Here is a 19557-nt window from a genome sequence, read left to right on the forward strand (position 1 = left end):
CATTTTATCTGTCAAACTTTCATAGCGAATCAAAACGAACATAGTGTAGTACTAGAATTTCGACTAGAATGGGGTACGTTATTCGATTTGCTTGGGACCAATAGGCTAGTCAAGTAGTGAGCCAATTTCAAATCGTAAGTTTTCACTGGTTGCTGCTACTGCTGCTGCTGCTGAGGACGACCGACCAAACACCATCACACACCGTTCGGCGAAACCGGATGGAATTCTATTTTGAATTCTGTGTTAGGGAAAGCGCTTTTTGCAGGCAATCGGTGATAATTTTGATCATCATTGCAACAGTTTCACATTTGTGTAATGTTCAAAAATTACCTATTGAAAATTGATATAGTGTTTATTTTAGCAATCGATTGGCTTATTTAGAATTAAAATCCATCCGCTATTGACAGAGTTATAAGTAGTCAAAATCTGACCACTTTCCGTAACGCGGTCGATTTTGGTTTTTTGAAATTGCACCCCCAATATGTTGCCGAAAGACGTAATCCTACGTAAAAAAAATCAGAACATATTTTGAATTCTTATTGAAATAGGACCTAGAATCCTCATCGAATCATTATAGAATTATTGCCCTGCCCTAGAATGGGGGGTTTGACGATGGTTTGTCAAGTTTCATTTTGCATTTGTTTTTGTTTTCATCAAAGTTATTTATATAAGAAATATAATATTGCCATATAATTGTTATTTTAGGTTTGCTTTTGTAATTGCACGATAAATAGTTTAACATAGTAGTAGTTACAGTGTCGCATGATTGAACAACCACTGCCTGCAACTAGTGTTGGAGAGGCTGGCAGTGTTGACTACGGATCATAACGATCATAACTCTAACACTAAAATGATTCCGAAACTAACGATCATTCATTGCACTTTTAGTTATAATGTAGTTCTATTTTCCTAGTAATTGATCTATGCTTCTTTCTATTATTTTTATATTTTTCAATAATCTGCCTACGTTTCTTTTTCTTTGTTTTCCATTTTATCTTTATTTTTTTTATTGTTCTGCTCTTCTTTTGTTTTGTTTGTTTAGATATAACTAATACTAATACCTCTTTGGTTCCTCTCTAATGTTTCGTCTCTAATTTGCCTGCTATATCCCACCATCACGACGAGAGATGAGCTACCCTACATAGTACACGCCAATATGGGCGCCCAAAATAGTATGCCGCAAGTATGAGGGGCTCGGTGGCCTTAGAGCAACCGTTTTTGCTTACTGAGCAGAACATCCTGAATCTAATTCAAGCCCATCCACATCAAGATTCGTCAATCGTTTTATTCAAGCTGGCAAATGCTCGTTACCGCTGGAATGCTGTTTTTCGGATTTGTGGGGCTGTGGGGTATTTTGGTGATGGTGGTTTTTGTTGGAAGGATGCGGGAGGGGGAGGTAAGGTATCTGTATGATACATAAAACATGTTAGTTTGGCTTTCAGAGGGTCGCAATGGCGATTAGCTGTAACGATGAGCAACGTGATGAGCGAGCAATCAGAGATCATAAAATCGCTAGTTGTGACCTTCTGAAAGCAGAATTGATAAATTGTGTATGTCATACACAGGCTTTACCACCCATTCTTGCTTCTTGCGGGTAGGAATTGTCATTGTGGTATCTCATAGTTTCATGGTACCGAGGATTGGCATTTTGGCTGTGATGGGCAATTGCAAGCCTGGTTTTATTTGTTAATATGACTACATGGTAATAACAGCAACTCGATGATTAAAAAGGAGCTCGTTTGCCTATTAGCAAACGTTTTTGCTTACTGAGCAGAAGACCGTGGGTTCAATCCCAAGCTCCTTCGCGTAATACGATCGTTAGGACATCAATTCAGCTTATCGTTTACCAAAACGAACCCTGCTGCAAATCCAACCCTCTTATCCAACATCCCAGTGATTCCTCGTGGAAGTGCAGAGGACTCCTCGGCTGCCATCAAAGCGAGTGTCACGTCAACACATTCCTACCCATTCCTTTCTTGACCTGCGTTCAGGCGCGGCTGGCGCTGGTATTGCTTAATTCGAGATCACCAGTTTTTGCACATTGAGGATGATTGCTAGTCCCAAGCATCGTCTATTGGTTCTCTGTGTAATTACAGCTGGTCTGGCAATAACAGAGTAGCAACCGTGGGCGGTCAATCATGCTCATGCTCACTCTATATATCGTTGCTGAGGACTTCGTGCAAGTCCAGTAGATCAAATAATCTGAACTCCAAGACAACTTGGAGATCCTAGAATATATTGTGGTCAAGGAAACATATGCTGAATTATGAATTCAAGGTTAATGAGCGCTGCTAAGGATATCGTCTCTGTCCAGGTTAACCCTAATCTCTAGATTTTTACCAGATAAAAAGTTACTGTCTTCGGCTAAGTTTTTTAGGAAGTCGAAATCTTTTCGTTGGTGGAGTAGTTCAGAAAATTCTCACTACGTGGCGCTAGTATATAGGTGCAATTCTCGCATATACAATAGCTCGAGATCCTAAGCAGATAGAAAGTTACTGTTTTGGGCAAACTTGTTTAGGGGGCCAAGGTCTTTTGGCTGGTGGACAGTAGAGTTCAGAATTTTCTCACTACATAGCGCTAGTATACATGTGAAATTCTCGCATGTGTTATATCTCGAGATCCTGACCAGATAGAAAGTTACTGTCTTTCACAAAGTTTTTCAAGAGGTCAAAGTCTATTGCTGTGTGCACAATAGTTCAGAATTTTCACACTACGTGGCGTTAGTATACATGCAAAATTCTCGCATGTAAAATATCTCGAGATTCTGATCAGATAGATTTAGCTAGTGGACAGTAGTTCAAAATTTTCTCACTACGTAGCGCTATTATACACGTGAAATTCTCGCAAGTGGTTTGTTTCAAGATCCTGACCAAATAGAATGTTACTGTCTTCGGCAAAGTTGTTCAGGGGGGCAAGGTATTTTGGCTGGTGAACAGTAGTTCAGAATTTTCTCACAAACTCTATGCTTTAACCTCCTGAACAACTTTGTTCAAGACAGTAACCTTCTATCTGGTCAGGATCTCGAGATATATCACAGGCGAGAATTTCACATTTTACTAGCGCTACGTAGTGAGAAAATTTTGAACAACTGTCCACGAGCAAAAATTTTGTGATATCCTGAACAACTTTGCCGACGACAGTAATTTTCTATCTGGTCAAGAACTTGAGATATTTTATATGCGAGAATTTCACATGTATACACTGGAGTCGCTTTTTACGCGGTTTTTTTAAACACGGTCTTATTTTACACGGTTTTATTACGCGGATTCCGGAATTTACGCGGTTTTTTTTTACGCGGGACGTATCACCCGCGTAAAAAGCGATTCCAGTGTGCTAGCACCATGAAGTGAGAAAATTCTGAACTACTGTCTACCAGCCAAAATACCTTGACCTCCGGAACAATTTTGTCGTAGACAGTAACTTTCTATCTGATCAGCATATGCGAGAAGTGTACATGTATACTAACGCCACGAGGTGAGAAAATTCTTAACCACTGTTTACCAGCCAAAAAGTCTTGACCCCCTAAACAACTTTGCCGAAGACAGCAACTTTCTAGCAGATCAATATCTCGAGCTATTGAATATGCGAGAAAGGCACGTATATACTAGCGCCGCATAGTGAGAAAATTCTGAACTATTGTCACCCAACAAAAAGATCTTGACTTCCTGAAAAACTTTGCCGAATACATTTACTTTCTATCTGGTCAGGATCTAGAGATTTTAAATATGCAAGAGTTTAACATGTATAGTAGCGCCGCAAGGCGAGAAAACTCTGAACTACTGTCCACCTGCGAAAAAGCCTTGACCTCCTGAACAACTATGCCGAAGACAGTACCTTTCTATCTGGTTGGGAACTCGAGATATTTTATATGATAATTTCACTTGTATACTAGCGTCGCGTAGTGAGCAAATTCTGAACTATTGAGCACCAAGCAATAGACTTTGACCTTCTGAAAAACTTTGTGGAAGACAGTAACTTTCTATCTGGTCAGGATCTCGAGATATAACACATTCGAGAATTTCACATGTATACTAGCGCTACGTAGTGAGAAAATTCTGAACTACTGTCCGCCAGCGACAAGACTATGACCTCCTAAACAACTTTGTCGGAGACAGTAACTTTTTATCTGGTCAGGATCTCGATATATTCCATGTTGTAATAAATTAAGTCAAATCCCACGTAGTATGGTCACAGTTTACGCGGTTTACATTTACATTTTACCTATTATCCGCATTTTCTAGGTGTTTACTGTAATCAAAGTTTAGCTTGTTTAGATCAAAACAAGTTTTTTGAGGAATACTCGTTGGTTTCAGATCGATTGGCAACTCAGCAACAAAATAGCAATGGAAAACTCATGTGTGTTTTGCCCCGTAACGTGGGTAGATCACCTTTTCGTGGTACGTTACGGGATGTAAGATCTACCACCGATTCCTAGTCTTGACTACTTCAAACAATTGGAACAGGATTTTACAGTAATTAAAGGAACACATCTTAGTCCTTGTTACTTTTTATGCCTTGTTGATAGTGATAAGTCCTCGGGTTGCGTGGACCGAGGATGATCTTGAAACAAGGAAAAAATTAGTTAGTTAGTCTTCACCTATGTGATTCCTAATCTTCTATTCGTTGTTTCCTAGTTTGAAGTGGTTAAGACTAGGGTTCTGATGCATGGTCATTATCGGTGTCATGTCTTGTTTTTTTTTGCTAAGGAATCCAATTTTGACTGACAAAGGGGCGCGCCTTTGGAGGGTGTTTCAACACTCCGAAGGGTATAAATAGCGGGACCTTTCAATTAGAATCGATTCCTTGCGATAAAGGCAAGAATGACAACTGTATCAAAACCGAATACTTCATCATTTCTCAATAGTGATGGAGTAATACGACATGCACTAAACTAAGGACACGGGATATACTACAATAGATCAAATTACTGGTCGCAGTGGTTTTATGTCCCGAACAGAGGTAAAAAAAAAAAGTACAACAGCGCGAGTAACGGAGGGTTAAGTCCATGTTATCAAACATAAAATCTTCATAAGGTTTTGGATATCTACCCGAGCAAAGTTAGAGATCAAATTGAAATCAGAATTTGCTGTTATGATGTAACTTATTTTGAATACTCCATTTGATCTCATTTTGGTTGACTTAACGGTTAACACATCAAAAATGAGAGCAAAATTTTACACTGTTGAATCAAACGAAAAACTAATCCTGCTTTCAATGAAATCAATTTGATTACTGATTTTGTATTCATAATGTTTGACTGAATACGGTCCTGGTGTAAATGGTTAGCATCCAAGCTTCTCACGCTGAAAGACTTGAGCTCAAATGTCACCTCGGGTTGGTTACGAATGACCTAAAATGTGTTAAACAAAACAATTAAACAATAATCGTTAGTTCAACGACAGATAAGCTTAACTTAAATTTTAAACAAGACGTTAACAGCAGAACTTCAAGTTAAGTTGCTTTCATTTAAAAAGTCTTGACTGCATAATGAAAGCACAATATGATATCAGACTAATGTCGTGACAATTGTAATCAAAATGAGTATTCATTATGATAGAAACTGCAATCTTTAATATCGATTTGCTTTCATTTTGTTAACCGACTTTGCTCGGGTAGGCCATCAACTTTGGCTCTACACTGAAGTCTTTTTTTACACGGTTTTTCGCGATTTACATGGTACGTTTTTAACGATTTCTCGATAACGATACGTCCTATCTACTTGATTCCAATCACATTATTCGTTTCAAGCTATAGGTAATCGAATGGCATACTTTAAAAAAAATCACAATTTTTGGTGTAAATACAGAAATTTTTAAAATATTTCTATATGGACCATAGCATGCTATAATTACAAATGGCATCAAAATTCGATTTTTTTAAAAAGCGCTCGACAGTCTCTAACTTGATGTCATACACGAACACTCTTATAGGTAGCATCGAGAAGCGTCAGCAAGTGGACTCCGGTTACATCGACTTCTCTAAGGCTTTTGACAAAGTCCCTCACGACCTAGCCATTATGAAGCTAAACCGCTAAACATTTAAACATGTGAAAAATCAAAATCTCTTAGGTTTTTTTTTTCTGTGAAGTTAACATCTGAAATTATAGCTTTGTCGAAGAAAGTATGGGTCTAACTATCACTTGTGAATTTATACAGCCAACCATAGAAGGTGGGCATATATGACCCTTTTGTCCTGAAAGGGTTAAGGCAAAATCAAAATGTTTGGTGTTCTTCTTCTTCTTCTTCATCGCATTTCAAGCTTATTGCATGCTCTCAACTTAGTGTTCTAGGTGCACTTCCACAGTTATTAATTTCGATACCTGTACCATTTTATTAAGTTATTAATTGAGGGCTTTCGATATCTGTACCATTTTTGGCAAAAAAAATTTGCATTAGTATAATTGTGTGGCAAGTACAATCATACTCTATGCCCAGGGAAGTCGAGAAATTATCCAACCCGAAAAATTCCTAGACTGGGCCGGGAATCGAACCCAGCCACCTCCAGCATGGTCTTGCCTTGCAGCTACGCCTTTACCGACTCAGCTAAGGAAGGCCCCTTAGCCCCTAGTGTTGACAAATCTTAAAAACTTAGTCTAGAATTTTAAATAAGGCTCACACACACTGCACCCGTTGGCGATACTTTTCGGCAAAGTGACAGCCAAATCTATTGCCTAACTGTCAGATTTGCCGCAGCGGATCGCCAACGGATGCAATGTGCCGTGGCCTTAAGACTTAAAACTAAAACGTATTTTATTTAGAAATCAGCGCTGATAAGCGAAAACGGATTTCCACCCATCAGTCAGTCACCATTCCATCTGGGGTGACAAATGATGATGACACATCGCTCTCCGTTTCCCTTGTCGAATAGCATTGAACCAAGCACCGAAAAATTGTCATTTTCATCATGTGTGTCAATCAGTAGTATCGACTGTTGTCCACCTCTCATCTTTCGTCGAAATTTGTCCGCAGACAACGCATGTAAATGAGTTGTAAATGTCCACACTCGTAATGAAAGAAAGAAAAAAAAACTTACTGTGTCCTCAGCGTAAAGGCCGCACTGGTGATGCTCGAGGGAAGGTGCAGTCCCTTGATGATTTCCTGCCAGAGCTTCTTGTTGATCACATCGACCAGTCCGCCGCGGGCAATCACCAAATTGTACAGCTCGTACAGATCCAGCACCGATTTGGCCATGATCGGTAGGCGGTTGATTGGAGTTCCTGGAAAGCAGAAGCATACCGGAAAATTTCGTTTTAATTAATTTGATTAACACCTCACCCAGCGCGCAACTATTGACTAACGGCAAAATGGAATTTTTCAAGCATCTCACACATTTCATCGATGCGACGACGTTCGCTAAGATGACCGAGAGGTCAGACCCCCTTCAGGGGGGTGTGGGGGTGGGACACCAAGTGGTCGCGGTGGGGTAATGAAATTGAAAAATGCTTACCAACCCAAGCCACCAACCAAAGAAGACGTCGACGACGGCGACGAAGACGGCGTAGAAAGAAAAAAAAATCTATTTTTATTAATATTTGTCTTTATTATGCTAACTTCTCTCGAGCACAGAATATTTATTCTCGAAAAGAAAAACACATATCTGACAATCAATTTTGACATCTCTTCTCTTTTCTCATCACTCGTCTGGGTTCATATTGGTGGTGAGGGGGGTGTTTCGTGATGGGTGCGACGAAAACGAAGCGGCTACCGAACAGTAGCACTTCTTGAGTATTGAATGTATGAGTCTGACTCCCAGGAAGGGAGGGGGGGGGGGTTAAAGGATCGACAAGAAGAGTTGAAAAATGTAGATGATGAATATTTTCATCAGTTAACTTGCCTTCTGCCTTTTCTGGTTCAGCGTTGTTGCTGGTGATCATGGGCGTGTACAGCTCGTTTCGGAAAGGGGGAAACCACCGTCATCGACACAACCCGACCGAATCATTGCAAATAAAGCAATCGTTCTTCAGCCCATCGTAACCACTGATCTCCGCAGTCCTCGGCATGCCGCTGTTGGGCGCCCGTCAGTGTATCGACTGTAGATACTAAATTTATTCCCTACGTCGGTCCCGGCCGAACTGGACCCAGGAATGCCTCGAAGGAAAACGGAAAATGGCTGAGGGACACGCCAGCTAACGGGGAAGGAGAACGACGGGAATATTCAAATTACGCTCTCCGCTGCTGACCAACCGAACCTGAAGTGAGTGGCTGGTGGCTGGCGGCATTTATCAACCATTCGACAGTCGAGGAAAATTTGTTCCTTTTTTTTTTTTCCTTTTTCAATATGTACGTGATGCAAGAAGTGGTAGAAATTGCTCCGTAATTGCGGGATTCAACAGAACCTATGCATAAATTTACAGATTATTTCGGCCATAAAAACAGAGAACGAGGCAAGAAGTGTGGAAAAGTGCGGTGGACCACTGCTGCATCATCATTGACTGGACAAATGATATCCTACTAATGAATTTCCGTCAGCGCAAACGGCGGCGAACCCGTCTAGAATAATATTATTCTTCGGTACGGATTGGTTGGTTTGTTGTTGCTGGTTTGGTGTACGTGGTGGCATTAATTTGCTCGGTGAGGGAATTTTCGTTTCTTTTTCTTTTTTTTTCGAGGGAGGGGGACAACAAAAAGGGGGCGTCGTTGCGATATCGCCGGTATTTTTAGCAGACGCCAGATTAATTTGCCATTTTGTGATGGTAGTGTAACGAAATTCGGTCGTCATCAGTGTTGGATAATGTTGCAGATTGCCATCTGGTTCCTGTGCGCGGATGTTGAATGGTGTTTATTTACTTATGAATTTTGGTTTTTGTGTTTTAGTTTGGTATTTTTGTTGAACGAATTAATTTGAGTATGTTGGAATCAGGTGGCAGGAATTATTTTATGGACGTCTTGGTTTGTTATTATAGTAGTATTGAGAAGCAGTGGCTTCAGATTGAAGTTGCTGTGAATTTTCATTCGGATTCCGCTATTTTGAACGACTGATCAAATTACTGTAATGTTCAGATCATTAACAAGGTGGCCAGTGAATTTTCATTTCGGAATTCCCGGTTTTCTCAGTTCAAATCTTAAAAAAATTCCCGGTTGTTAATATTGAACTAAAAACGAAATTGTACGCATTTTTAAAAACGTGTCGAACAACTGTGAATTTTTGGAGGTTATTTGTGGGAAAAGTAAAAGCAGAATTACAGAAAGTATTTTTAAAAGCTGAAAGTATAAATTCAACTCTATGAGTCACTTAATGTATTCAATTCGTTCACTTTTTATGCTCGATGCATCTTATGAATTCAAAGCCCTAGAATTTATTGAGAAACAGAGATTAACGTCACTAGGCCAAATGGTATCTAGATGAATATGTTATGAGGCAGAATTGTGAAAAACAAAAGATCTAATTTAAAAAAAAATTCAGACAAAATTAACTTGATACAAATGAGAATTAGAGAAAATTGTGAGGGATAAAGGGTGATACGGTCGAAATTTGGTCAAGGGAAAACGCGTGTAAATCGGTGAAATCGTTTATTAAAAAAATCAAATTAAATTTCTTTTTCAAGTTCAATTAGTATAAAATTCAGGAAAAATATTCAGTTAGGCTTCCGCTTTTCCAAATCCGAATTGCCGGGCCTTACGCTTGACCCCTGCCATCAGATTTTGTACAGCCACCTTGTCCACCTTCTTCGCCGCAGAAAGCCAGTTTGCCTTGAACTGCTGCTCGCCCTTAGCAGTTTTTTTGGTCTTCTTTAGGTTCCGCTTGACAATAGCCCAGTATTTCTCAATTGGGCGGAGCTCTGGCGTGTTGGGAGGGTTCTTGTCCTTGGGAACCACCTGCACGTTGTTGGCGGCGTACCACTCCATGGCCTTTTTACCGTAATGGCAAGATGCCAAATCCGGCCAAAACAGTACGGAACAACCGTGTTTCTTCAGGAAAGGCAGCAGACGTTTATTCAAACACTCTTTCACGTAAATTTCTTGGTTGACAGTCCCGGAAGCTATGAAAATGCTGCTTTTCAAGCCACAGGTACAGATGGCTTGCCAAACCAGATATTTCTTTGCGAACTTTGACAGTTTCATGTGCTTGAAAACATCTGCTACCTTTCCCCTTCCTTTTGCCGTATAAAACTCCTGTCCCGGAAGCTGCTTGTAGTCGGCTTTGACGTAGGTTTCGTCGTCCATTACCACGCAGTCAAACTTCGTCAGCATCGTCGTGTACAGCCTCCGGGATCGCGCTTTGGCCGTCGTATTTTGTTTATCATCGCGATTTGGAGTCACTACCTTCTTGTAAGTCGATAGTCCGGCTAGACGATACACCCAGCTTATTTGCGGCATCTCGGGGAGAGAGGTTAGGGTTTCGCTTGAAACTACCGGCAACTCTCTTTGTCGTCTCAGTGGCTTCCGGTTTTTGATTTCCCCCCGATTCAGACTTCCTGGCTGTCGACAAACGTTCCCCAAACACTTTAATTACATTTGTAACGGTTGATTTGGCAACTTTTAGCGATTTTGCCAACTTTGCGTGCGAGTAGCTCGGATTTTCGCGATGCGCGAGCAAAATTTTGATACGCTGCTCTTCTTGCTTGGACGGCATTTTGACAACTGAAGAGTGAATTCCAAAATCAAAATAGGAGCAACATTCTACACACACACACCTTCAAAATGAGGGGTGTTCAGGTTTTTTAAATGCAAAATTGAAAGAAATACGTCAAGTTGATATTGACCAAATTTTGACCGTATCACCCGCACTCGCGCTGATGTACAAATTTAAACACAAATAGATGTGTTAAAACTTTTGACGGTGGAACTCACTCAACGTGAAACTAAACATGGTTCATGCAATTTAATACCCACGTCCAATAGACCAATATTTGAAAAATATTACTGAAAGATTATTTACTGAAAGGATAAAAAAATGTGATTTAAGAAGATTCCCATAATTCTGAGACTTTGAAATTTGTGTACAGTTTGAAACTAGAACTTTTCTTCAAAATTTGTGATTGATAACGATCTTCGTGATACAAGATTTGGAGAAAAAATAATTAAAATGTGAGATTTTGATTTTTTTTTCAAGATCACATATTTGAAAAAAAATCATATTTATGAGTCGTGCAGTCATAATTGTCAATGGTCTGAGACTTGCAAGCATTTTAAGGGTTATAACACATTACAGAACAATCGATAGAATCTTGCGGACAAAGCTTGGAATATTTAGTAAAATTTAAAAGTATTTAAAGAGTTGATTTCAATGAAATATTGAAGAGGATTCCCACATAATTTTTGAAGGAGAAGTTCTGAGCAGAATTCCAGAATTATATTCAATTTCGGAATTCAGGGCTGTTACAAGATTTTCTAAATTTGATCCGCGAAATCCGCGATTTCTCAAAAGAAATCCGCGACTTCAAATACTAATCCGCGACAAAAAAAAAACTGTTTTCATTGTCTAAAAATAGCATTTCTATACTACTACATGGCATTTCAAGCCTATTGCTTATATAGTAGCATATTAGATTTTTGCCTGCTCTCAACTTAGTGTTCTTTGAAGTACTTTCACATTTTAATTGAGAGCTTTTTATGCCTGTACCATCCTATGCCAAAGAAAGTAGAGAAATTTTCCAATCCGAAAAATTTATAGACCGGACGGGAATCGAACTCAGCAAGCATGAACTTTCTTTGTAGCTGCGCCTTTACCGACTGAGCTAAAAGAGTATCGTTTGTAACCTTTGATTTTTTTTTAAATAGCTTTTATCATCTTCAGTTATTTATGTATAGTATAAATTCTGAGTAATTAGTGAACATAATAAAACACCCTTACATTATGAGATTCCATTGAATAATACCGGCCTAGATTTGATGTAACATTATTTAAAAAAATGCATTTTCATTTGCAATGAAATTTTTTTTTAATTTAACCTTTGCGTCTCTGACGTATTTTACTGTCCTAAATGTTGTAGTTAATTTGGCTCTAGTTTTCTCAATTTTGTACCGATTCAAACCAAATACCCTGCACATAATCGAGAAATTACCAGAGTTTCATAAGTCACACTTGTTGGTCACGTCACGGTTGTGTATTTACACGGATATTCCTTGGGTTCTGTCCAATGGTGAGACATTTTCATGATTTTTTTTATTTCTAATGTGAACCTAGCACTTTTCGTTGTCAAATAATAACCGAATCGTGTGACTTTATGGATCATGCACGACTTATTACTATATGTATACCGCAAATTATAGGTTTTCCAAATCGTCCAGGACATCAGTTGATTTGTTCTACTAGATCAACCAAGACTGCAATAATGTGTGTAGTATCGAAACATGTCCAATCAGATTCAAAGTGTCTATGTGGATCATGCATGATCTATTTCCGAGTAATCCAGATGTTGTAGGTTCTTCAAATCGTCCTGGAGTTCAGATAATTTGATCTACTAGATTAACCGAGATTGGGACAACGTCTTTAGTATCGAAATATTTCCAGACAAATGCACAGTGTCTATGTGGATCATGCATGAACTAATGTCATGTATACCAGATGTTTTAAGTTCTCCAAATCGTTCTGGAGTTCAGATGATTTATTCTACTAGATCAACCATGACTGGGATAAAGTATGTAGTATCGAAATATGTCCAAACAGATTCATAGTGTCTATATGGATAATGTTAATGTCCTGCAGTTCAGATGATTTGTTTAACTAGATCAACAAAGACTAGGATAATATCTGTAGTATCCTACAACATTTGGCATACACGGAAATAGGTTGGCATGATCCACATAGATACTGCCAATTTGTTTGGGCATATTTCGATACTACAGATATTGAATTAGTCTTGGGTGATCTAGTAGAAAAATAATCTGATTCTCAGAATGATTTCAGAACCTATAAAAACTTGTATACTTAGCAATAGGTCGGGTACAATCCGCATAGACACTTTGAATCTGTTTCGATATATTACGATACTACAGACATTATTGGGGTCTTGGTTGATATAGTAGAACAAATCAACTGAACTTAAAGACGATTTGGAGAACCTAGAATATCCGCTATACATATTGCTCACATATATACGATTCGTTTATGATTTGACAACGAAAAATGATATGTTCATATTGGAAAAAAGGAAAATGTCTCACATTGGACAGACCTCAGGGAATTTCCGTGTAAATTCGATGTGACTTATGGAATTGAGATCATTTCTCGATTATTTGCAGGGTGTTTGGTTTGAACCGGTAAAAAATAGAGAGCCAAATGAACAACAAAATTGATGACAGCAAAATAATCCGGGACGGAAAGATTGCAATGAATTCCACAAATTTTTGTGACAGCACATCAGTTCCTTCGCGATTTTCGCGACATCATTTAATGTTTCCGCGATTTTCACGACTGAAAATTCAAATCCGCGACTAATCCGCGAAAATCGCGAAATCCACGAAGTCCGCGCCTGTTGTAACAGCCCTGGAATTAGATATTGTAAGATGAATTTGGAGAGATTTCTGTGGAGAAGAATGCAAGTTCTAAATTAAATTCTTAGATAATTTATGAAGATTTCAAAAGGAGTTGTGAAAATTCTTTCTTGATTCTGAGGAGATTTGTATGAGGATCGTGAGGAAAATGACAGATCAATTTTAAGAAGAATTCCAATATAATTATGATGAAAATTCAACAAGACACAGAGTTCCAAGAGTGTTCTGGCGCTTATTTCAACCCTAGTGCGAAAGATCACAGAGCTCCAATAAAATTTATTGCAAAAATTGCTAATAACACTAGTTTACAGCATATTTTAACTTTGTACGCTGATGGTCATTTCCCATGTAAAATCGTGTGCTGAATCCAAAAATGTTTTCAGAAAAAATCTCAGTAGGATAGTTTTCTAGATACAGCTAAAAATGAAATTTCACCTAATAAAAGTTTACTAAAATACAAATATCTCCGGCTATGTAATGAAGCTATATCAATTATTTTAATGCCAAATAAAAAGTGAGAAAATTTACTTTCAATCAACTGAATACTATTTTTCAGTGAGATTAGTGGTATTGTTGGTACAACCACTACAAACATTAGTATTTACCTTGCTGAAAAACTGTGCTGAAATCAAATTTTCTTGGAAAAATGCAAACATAAAAAAAATTAAACAAACTATTAATTAACAACAATTCCACTAATCTCTCTGACAAATGATGTTCAGCTTATCGAAAAAATAATTTCTCCCGTTCGATTTGGCGTTCAAATAATTGATACAGCTTCATTACATCCGGAGTGAAATTTCATTTTTAGCTGTGTCTAGAAAACTATCTTACTGAGATTTTTTTCTGACTACAATTTTGGATTCAGCGCACTATTTTACATAAGATTGATAGGTTGAACATCGAAGTTCATTTTGTTTGCTCTTATTTGTAATTTAGTGTAACTAGAAAGAATTTCCTTAAAATACTCCAAGGGGGTTCTAAATAAAATTTCGAAAGATTTATGCTGTTTTGAATAGAGGTGAAATAAAATTTTGGAAGGAATTTTAAAGGAATCAAAGTCTCCGTTCAAAGGAATTCTAAGAAGGATTCCAATCAAGTTCTTAGAAGGGTTTTCAAGGAAATTCAACGGTAATTATTACGCGGAGTGTTTTCTGGTTTATTTCAGAAGAATTCCATGATAATTCAGAGAAGAACTCCAAGTTAATTCGAAAAATTAAAACTAAGGAAAAGAATAGTTCAGTTTCGGATTTTACAAATATTTGTTTCCAAAGTCCAGCATCTTCAATATTTTTTTTGAAGGCCCATGCACTTTACGTCTGAAATTGAAACGACAAAAATCAAATTGTAATTTTGCTGAGTGATTTAATTCTAAAAACAATTAGACGGGAAAATGAAGTAAATTATGCAGCAAAAAGAGCAAGACATCCATTTGGTAAAGAATCACCCTGTTTTAATAGTTAGTTCTGAAATTCTGTTGTGAAAACTTGTTCCTATGGTATGGTTAGTTTATTTATCCCGGTTCATCCATCGAATTCCCGGGAAAAATTTAGCTCAAATTAAGAGTACGACATCAGAAGTCTTCAGCAAAGTTGCTTAAAATAATATTTTCTACAACTTTGGTCAAAAACTAAACCACATATAACTTTTAATAATAAACTTAAATTTTCCCTGATCAAAATTATCAAATACAATATGAATATCATTTCAAACAACTTTGCTGAAAACACCATAAGTCTAGCTCTTCAGTTGATCATAGCGTTGATTTATCGGTATTTATACCGATTTTCGAACTTGATACCGATTTATCAGAATACCGATTTTTGAGATTTTATACCGATTTTAATAATCAAAATTATAATGTTTACATGTGCAAAATCTCGTCACAATCTTTCAAGTGATTATCGAGATGGCTTCAAAGCAAGAAGTGCTTCGACAAAAAATTATGCGCGCGGTCGTGGGAAATCCAGGCCAGTCCCACAGGTGGATCGCGAAACAGTTTGGAATCGACAATTCGACCGTGTCCCGTGTGGTAAAATCGATCAAGGAGTCCCAGACAACCCAGCGGCGAGCTGGCAGCGGAAGAAAAGCGAAGACGACCGACCTCGTGAACGCAAGGAAGGTGAGGGATTACTTCAAGCGCAATGCGAACCTTTCGATTCGGGACGTGGCCAAGAAGATCAATTCTTCCTTCTGGTTCGTCCACCAGACAATGAAGCGGGCCGGACTTCATGTCTTCAAGGTAAGGAAGGCGCCTAACCGAACCTATAAACAGAATACGGTGCCCAAATTCCGCGCCAGGAAGCTGTACCGTGAGTGGTTGGTGCAACCGAAATGCAACGTAATGGACGTCGAGACGTACATTAAAGTGGACGCCAAGCAAATCCCCGGCCTGGAATTTTTCGTCAACAAGTCCCGCCTGGATGTTCCGGAGAAGTTCCGGAAGAAGGTCGACAAATTTATCAAGAAGTGATAACGCGAAACCGTTGATGGCGTGGTACGAAGTCAACGATGTTGTTTTTGTGCCGAACACGCCAGAACTTCGCCCAATAGGAAAATTCTGGGCGATTACGAAGGGCAAGCTCCGGAAAACAGGGAAGGTCTTCAAAAACGACAAGGATTTGAAGAAAGAGTGGATGAAAGTGTGTAAGAAAGATGGCGCAAATGTCGCACAGGATTTGATGGGTAGCGTTAAGTCCAAGGTGCGAGCATTTAGCCTAGGATAGGAGGTTGAATAAACCAACTTTGCAAAAACATAGCTAATATGTGTTTATTTATTCCCTGAGAGTTTCAAAAATATCCGACTTAAAATTAATTTTTGGTGATCATTTTTGACTGTTGTATTTTTTTCGAGTACAGTCTTTAAAAATCGCACTTTACCTTACTTTGTTGAACGTTTTTGACCGAAAAAAAATTGAATGATTTTATCAAAGATGACTTCTAAAGTTATTTACCATAGATTTGATAAAGAGTCATCAATTGTTGAACAATTGATAAAAATCTAAGACTGCTTCTTGATTGCAATTTCGTTCGAACACGTTGAAATGTCATTGGAATCACTTTGGTATACGGATCAATGCTGACAACATTGATTCGCAAGAAGGGCTTCTTTTTTTGTGAGAAAAATTAATGACTTTGTTTTTATAGTTTTTAAATTGTCGTACCCAACGGTATAATTGATTCGTTCACGTCGAAATCATTGATGCATTTGATGTTTCTGTACGATATTACAGAAAATGGCACTTATGCCGAAGTAGTTCTCTACCTTATCTCAAATTTATTGAGCCTCAAAATGGTCAAACAATTAATAATCTTTAAACATTTCTTATGCTTGATACTCTTTCGACTGATGTCTTCTGAGTTCTGAAACTTCATTAAAGTCCTGACTTTTGTGTAAGTTCAAAGATCTGTAAGGATAAGTTAAAATTCGAGATCCTGGGAATTTCAAGAAAATCGTAAGTAATCATCTTAAATATTTAGAACACTTCACAAGTCCAAAGCTCTTCGAGGAAATTTTATGGTTTTCAGGACAGTTCCATTTGTTTTAGGATAGTTGATAGAACTTTAGGGAAGCTCTGGATAGATCAATCAATTTCAACGAAATTGCTCAAACTAAACTTTCCTGAGAAAGCCCAGGAAAACATCAGCAAAGAAAATTTGAAATTTTGGGAAACGTAAGGGAAGTTACATGAACATCAGAGAACTTCAATGCTGATGTTCCATTCAATTCAATAAAATCGTGAAAGCACTTATGAAGTTCCTAAATCTTCAAGAAAGTTCAGAGACCTTTACAAAAGATTGAACATTTTCGATAGTTTCATTATAATCAGGGAAGCTCCGAGTATTTCGAGGATGATCAGATAACTTCAAAACAACCCCATTACCTTCAGAAAAAAAGCAGATAGTTCCGAGGAATTAACGGGATATCCCAAAGTACATGACAGGAATATTCCGAAAACTTCAGGGACATTGCGGTGTCTTCCGAGATGTTTTATGATTATCAGTCAAATTGCTGGATCATCAAATCATGTAATGAACTTCAGGGAACATTGTACAAACATCCCCCAAAAATCTGTTCCTTCCGGATATTTTCCCCACCTTTTCCTTGAAGTTTCCTTCAATTGTTCAGTAAGCCTTCTGGCTTCAGAGTTTATTCTGTCTTCTCCAGGAAGCTCCATTGAACTTTTAACAGATTTATCTTTTTTTTTTCAAATAGGTCTCTTTCGTTTTTTCTGGAAGTTTCTCCATAAGTTGTTTCTAAGGCTTCGAAGGCTTTTCCGAGCTACTTTAGTCTTGATACTCCTGGAATTCGCTTCCAATTTCCGGAACCCTATGAACCTCAATAGAACTTACAAACACTGGAATAGTCATTGCTCAGCTGTATAAAACCAAAAAGGCAAAATAACGTGCCATAACGTTACTTGGAATGTCATCTTATGTTTACCCGGAAGATTCTTTAAATTTTCACCAGAAGTTTCTCAATACTTTTTCTTGGAAGTTCCCGGATGTTTTTCCAACTTTCCATAGAATTTTCAAATTTCGTTCAGAAGAGCCGTAAATTTTGTCGGCATCCTTCAGAAGCTAATTCAAACATTCTCCGATAATTTCTGCAAACTGCTCCAGGAAAGTAAATTTTCCGTTCTTTGCCCAAAAGTTTGAATTTTCGCCATAAAAAAGCGCCAAAAATATAAAATTTATTAAAATAAAAAATAGTTGAAGATGCTACTTTCAAAAAACCGACTAATGTGGTAATGAGGAGTGGTAAAGGAGATGATAGTATAGAGTTGATAGTTCCGTTAGAGTACGGCAGTGTTAAAATTTGTATTTAGAGAGTAGAAAGCGAGCAAGGACAACTTTTTAGGAAGGTACAAATCGGTTTAATCATCTCTCTTTACCAAACTCCTCCGTTAGAGAGGGATGGTGAGGGTTATTCCCCCCGCCACCACTGGCAAAAAGAGATGATCGCCGACTCACTCATGTAGCAACGATGTGTTTGAAACAGTTCTATCGATTTTTACCGCACTCAAGTTGTTATCTGAAGGAATGCATCCAGTCGTAGGTTTTGACATTGCAGCTATTGTTACCTTTAAATACCGTTTTTTTTTTAATTTTTATACTGATAAGCTTGAAATCAATCTGCTTTTTATTAGAGTGCCTCTAAAAAACAGTTTTTTTTTGTGTAACTGTTTTGTATTACATTTCATCAAAAAGCGTGTGTAACGAAATATTTTAGAACTAGAAATCGTCTACATGCTTGCAAACGACACACAGTGGGACATTACCATTTGTGTCGAAACTATTGAGTGTAGCATTTTGATGTCTTTAAAAATATTTCTTCAATTTTTAAGTTCTTTATTTGAGTGGTAAATTTTTTTTGGGGGTTATACACTCAGATTAAGGGGTGGTCACTCTACACACTTATTTTGCGCCAACATTTTTCTCAGTGTGCCTCAGTGCCAAGAAGTCATTTCACTGACTTTTGTTTGTTTGTGAATAATGCCATGTTTGGCAACCCGGTATGTTAACAGCTCTTGTTTTTGTTTTGTTTTTCAATTTTTACAAAAATGACACGGACTCCAGTTGGGACTTCACATTGGATGCAGCCGTCTTCAAGGATGTCTGCAACGAACGAGCTCTGTTGCTCCACGATCCAACCATCTTCGGTGGAAGGTCGACCCCGCGCAACGAACGTCAGCCCTTCTGGGAGCCGGCGGAGGAAACGTATTTGCACCGAATTTTTCACCGCCCGAGTATCATCCGTCGGAAAACTGGAAACCAATACCGGCCGGAACACACGTTGGACTAATGAAGGACGAACCGCTGAACTGAAACGGACCAGCCAACTTCATTCAACCGGCACAGCATCAGGGCGCAGTAATGATGGTCTACGGACTCGATAACAACACAGCCAACACCGATAAGCTGTTCAATCTGTTCTGCCTGTATCTGAAGACCAAAGAGTCTACCGCCATGGTTCAAATGGGTGACGCCATCGCAGTCGAACCAGTCGAACGCAGCATGCAGCAGTTGAACAACATTGAATGAGTGGAAAATGGAGCAAAATTCAGATTGCATTTTCCAAGCAGAACTACTTGTCAGAGTCCACCAACCCCTACACCCT

At 38.4% G+C, this 19557-nt stretch overlaps 1 protein-coding gene across 3 annotated transcripts in view; it reads right to left on the reverse strand.

Moving 5' to 3' along the window:
• LOC135704619 (protein dead ringer-like) overlaps window positions 1-19557 on the reverse strand; it is a 421444-nt gene that overhangs the window by 51984 nt on the left and 349903 nt on the right. For all 3 annotated transcript variants that reach the window (XM_065226086.1, XM_065226085.1, XM_065226084.1), the window contains exon 6: window positions 7033-7216. In XM_065226086.1, coding sequence (XP_065082158.1) covers window positions 7033-7216 — 184 coding nt within the window. The remainder of the gene's footprint in view (window positions 1-7032; window positions 7217-19557) is intronic.

Source organism: Ochlerotatus camptorhynchus, unplaced genomic scaffold (assembly GCF_037179485.1).
Source record: "Ochlerotatus camptorhynchus isolate MF236.1 unplaced genomic scaffold, CSIRO-AGI_Acam_v1.1 ptg000244l, whole genome shotgun sequence".
Taxonomy (NCBI): domain Eukaryota; kingdom Metazoa; phylum Arthropoda; class Insecta; order Diptera; family Culicidae; genus Ochlerotatus; species Ochlerotatus camptorhynchus.